The 3351-nt window shown below is 65.6% G+C and overlaps 3 protein-coding genes; 1 reads left to right on the top strand and 2 right to left on the bottom strand.

Moving 5' to 3' along the window:
• The first annotated feature begins 73 nt into the window (after positions 1 to 73).
• Positions 74 to 718, top strand: CHC_T00008978001 (Chitobiosyldiphosphodolichol beta-mannosyltransferase, family GT33). The gene has a single exon (XM_005715564.1). The coding sequence runs from the start codon at positions 74 to 76 to the stop codon at positions 716 to 718; it is 645 nt and encodes a 214-aa protein (XP_005715621.1).
• A 79-nt stretch (positions 719 to 797) lies between these two features.
• Positions 798 to 1178, bottom strand: CHC_T00004169001 (hypothetical protein). Its single transcript, XM_005715565.1, has one exon. It carries the CDS (start codon positions 1176 to 1178, stop codon positions 798 to 800), a length of 381 nt encoding a protein of 126 aa, XP_005715622.1.
• Positions 1179 to 2126: 948 nt separating this feature from the next.
• On the bottom strand, positions 2127 to 2598 carry CHC_T00004170001 (hypothetical protein). XM_005715566.1 is given in 2 exon segments: positions 2127 to 2232; positions 2233 to 2598. The coding sequence occupies 1 exon segment, from the start codon at positions 2596 to 2598 to the stop codon at positions 2233 to 2235; it is 366 nt and encodes a 121-aa protein (XP_005715623.1). The 3' UTR covers positions 2127 to 2232.
• Positions 2599 to 3351: the final 753 nt, after the last annotated feature.

The raw sequence follows: 3351 nt of genomic DNA on the forward strand, positions 1-3351 counted from the left end.
CTACTTGGAGGAGCACGCGGCCGTGTCGGCCGTGGTGGTGTACGACCGGCCGACGGCGCGCTTCGCCGCGGCGATGCGCTCCGCGCCGCCGCGCGCGAGGCTGCTCGACGGGACGCGCGCCGTCGCCGCTGTGTATGGGGCAAGCGTGGATGCGGGCGCCGTGCCGCTCGTGGTGTCGTCTACTAGCTGGACGGCCGACGAGGACTTTTCGCCGCTCCTCGCCGCCTTGCGCGCTATGGACGCACGCGGCGAGGAGCTGCTGGTGGTGATCACGGGCAAGGGGCCGCTGCGGTCGGGCTTCGAGGAGCAGCTGCGGGAGGCAGACCTCCGACATATCGGGGTGTGGCTGGCGTGGCTCCCCTACGACGACTATCCGCGGCTGCTCGGCTGTGCTAGCGTTGGGGTGTCGATGCACCAGAGCTCGTCCGGGCTCGATCTCCCCATGAAGGTGGTGGACATGCTGGCGGTCGGCACGCCCGTGCTGGCGCGGCGCTTCGCCTGCATCGGCGAGCTGGTGCTGGACGGCATTACCGGGTTGCTGTTTGACGACGCACGCGAGCTCGAAGAGTTGCTGCGCAAGTGCGTGTGGGGAGGAGCCGCGGCGCGCATGCGAGAGCAAGTGAAGCAACGGTTCGCCCGCGAGGAGATGCAGTGGCAGCATGGCTGGGAGCGATGCGCAATGCCCACGTTGGCCCTGGGGGCGGCACAGCGTCCGTGAGAAGGCGGTTTTCTGCGTCTGTGCCTCGCGCGAGGCCGGCGGAGGGGGGGTTGGGGTTGGGGGGCGTGACGTGGGCACGTTATTTGCGTGGCTGCGGTTGGTCTGCACCGGGATAATTTTGTATGGCAGCGGCTGAGAGATGAGGCAGTAAGATAAAGAACGGGCGTTGAGAGGCAGAGTGTGACGCATGGAAAGCCGTCGCATACATGTAAGTGTGGCGCACGGCGGCGCACGGCGGCGCAAGAGGGCCTTTCCGCTTTCCGCCCCAATACAAGTAGGGGGAAATTGGAGACCCACAGTTGTGGGGGGAATTTCCCGTACTCGCCCCCGCCGGTCCCCCTTCCCGCGTCGCTGATAGGCGGCGTATCCTATGTCGCACGCTCAGCGCGCGGTTCGCAGCAATGCACGCCGGGGCGCCACGCTGCCGGCGCCACCACCGCCCTCGCGCGTTTGGAAACATCTAAATTACCTCCTCGTACGTTGCAAGCAGGACAGGACATTCACGCCGCTTTGTCCCCCGCGCCCGCAGCGTGTGGCCCCGCAGACACGCCGCCCGCAATTCACCGCTCCAAACCTAATTCTCTCTGCCCAACCCTACAGTAAGATAACTCATACCGCCTGTACAGTATACCACGGAAAGCCGCGTGACGTGGAACGCCCCCCCATCATACGCACCCCGTCAGAACGGGTCAGAACGCTCCCCCGCGCCGCCCGCCCGCTTGCTTTGCACACAAATCCGCGCACACGCGAACCACCCCCTGTGCAACCGCTGAACAAAACCCGTGAACAAGGCCCCCCCGCGCGTGGACACGCCGCAGCTGCAGGCCCCAGCGAATGGACGCACGCCCCGCGGACCGTCTGTACAGTATGACGCCTCGCCCGCCTCAATGACGCCTCGCCCCGCCTGTATGACGCCCCGCCGGCCTGATCTACAGTACATGTCTACTCACCGCGCGTTGGAGTTTCGACGCTGTGCGCTGTGAGAGCGCCCCACGCCCTCGCGCGACTCCGCAGCCAGCGAGGACTTTCTGTTTTTGTTTTTTTCGCTTGCACGCAGGACGCGCTTTCTCCCGCCGCGCTTTCTCCCGCCGCCGCGCCCGCCGCCGCCGCCCGCCGCCGCGCCCGCTGTGAATCCCCAAGTCACCCCATACTTGGTGTAATTGTGTATTGCAGTTCGGTAATCGCAGACATGCACAATTCAGTGCACAAATACAGTGCCAATGACCACCGCAGTAATTGTATTCCAGTTCGGTAATCGCAGACATGCACAATTCAGTGCCAATGACCACCAGTGCCAATGACCACCAGTGCCAATGACCACCGCAGCCCAGCCCACCAGCGCGACGACCCGCAAACTCGAGATAGAGGCTGCGCAAGAGCGCCTGGTCCACAGGAGAACCCGGTCCACAAAAACCTATTTTACGCCGCCGCACTACACGACAACTACACAACACACAACTATCTACTTGTACATACACACACACGCTACTATACAAAAAACAAAACAAAAACCCTCACTCCGTCACCATAAAAGCCCTTACCACATCTCTCACGGGTGCCCGGCAGATCGGGCACGCCTGCCCAGACGCGATTAGCTGCCGCCCGCACATGCTACACGTACACATATGCCCACATCCATACAGCAGCGAGTCAATCCTAGCCTCCAGGCACACCGTGCAAACCCCTGCCACCACGGGCCTCGCCGTCCTCTCCTTGCGCAGCACCCTCGTCGCCCCCTCCGTCTCCATATCCGTGCACGCCGACGACGTCTCCTGCACCACCCCGCCGCCCATCCCCTTCCCTGCTGAGCTCATCGCCGCAGCCACCTCCTGCCGGATCGACCGTTGGATGTCCAGCTGCAGGTCGAACGACGCCGCCATCAAGTTCTTCACCACCTTGACCTCGTCGCGTAGCTCGCGCACCACCGCCGCCTCTACAGCCACCCCGCCCCCGCCCCCGCCCCCGCCCGCCGCGTACGCCGCCCCGCCAAACTCCCCCACCCCCACCCCCACCCCCACCCCCGGCCCCGTGTACGCCGACGCCGACGACGCCGACGCCGACAACAGCCCCCGGTGCTCGCGACGCCCCAGCAGGTGCTCCAGGTGGTGCCGGAACTCAGACTCCAGCGCAGATGACACCGCCCGCTGGTCCGATAGCTGCCCGAACGACCGCGACCGCACCAGCGTCCGGTAATCCGGTGACGGCCCGTTTCCTTCCAGCAGCGCCCGAAACTCGGGCGACAGGTTCTGCCGTGCATATCAAAAATCCCTCTGTTAGCTTCCGTTTTGCGCTCGCCCTGCCTCCGCTATCGCGCACCAGCGTGAAAAAGAAACACAACGTACCGTGACTTGTTGGCGGCTGCGCAGTTGCTCCACCTCCCTCTCTGTGGCGCCGAGCATCTCCCTGACGGGGGCCGACTCCCTCCTCGGCGGGGGGTGGCTCTCAAAAACGGGGCCGTCCTCGACGAAGGCGGCGGGGACAGACAACATGGCCGCGACGCCGGGGGGCGGCGGCGGCGGCGGCGGCGGCGGTCGCGTGGGGCTGTCGTCCATGGTGCGGACGTGGACGGGGGGTCGCGGCGCGTCCTCCTGCCTGGCGCGCCCTGGCCGCTTGCGCTCGTGCTCGGTCCGGGT

Source organism: Chondrus crispus, genomic scaffold (assembly GCF_000350225.1).
Source record: "Chondrus crispus Stackhouse genomic scaffold, scaffold_216, whole genome shotgun sequence".
Classification (NCBI taxonomy): Eukaryota; Rhodophyta; class Florideophyceae; order Gigartinales; family Gigartinaceae; genus Chondrus; species Chondrus crispus.

Coding starts and splice junctions, on each gene's coding strand:
- CHC_T00008978001 (XM_005715564.1), top strand. CDS start 74: ATGCGCTCCGCGCCGCCGCGCGCGAGGCTGCTCGACGGGACGCGCGCC.
- CHC_T00004169001 (XM_005715565.1), bottom strand. CDS start 1,178: ATGTTTCCAAACGCGCGAGGGCGGTGGTGGCGCCGGCAGCGTGGCGCC.
- CHC_T00004170001 (XM_005715566.1), bottom strand. CDS start 2,598: ATGGCGGCGTCGTTCGACCTGCAGCTGGACATCCAACGGTCGATCCGG.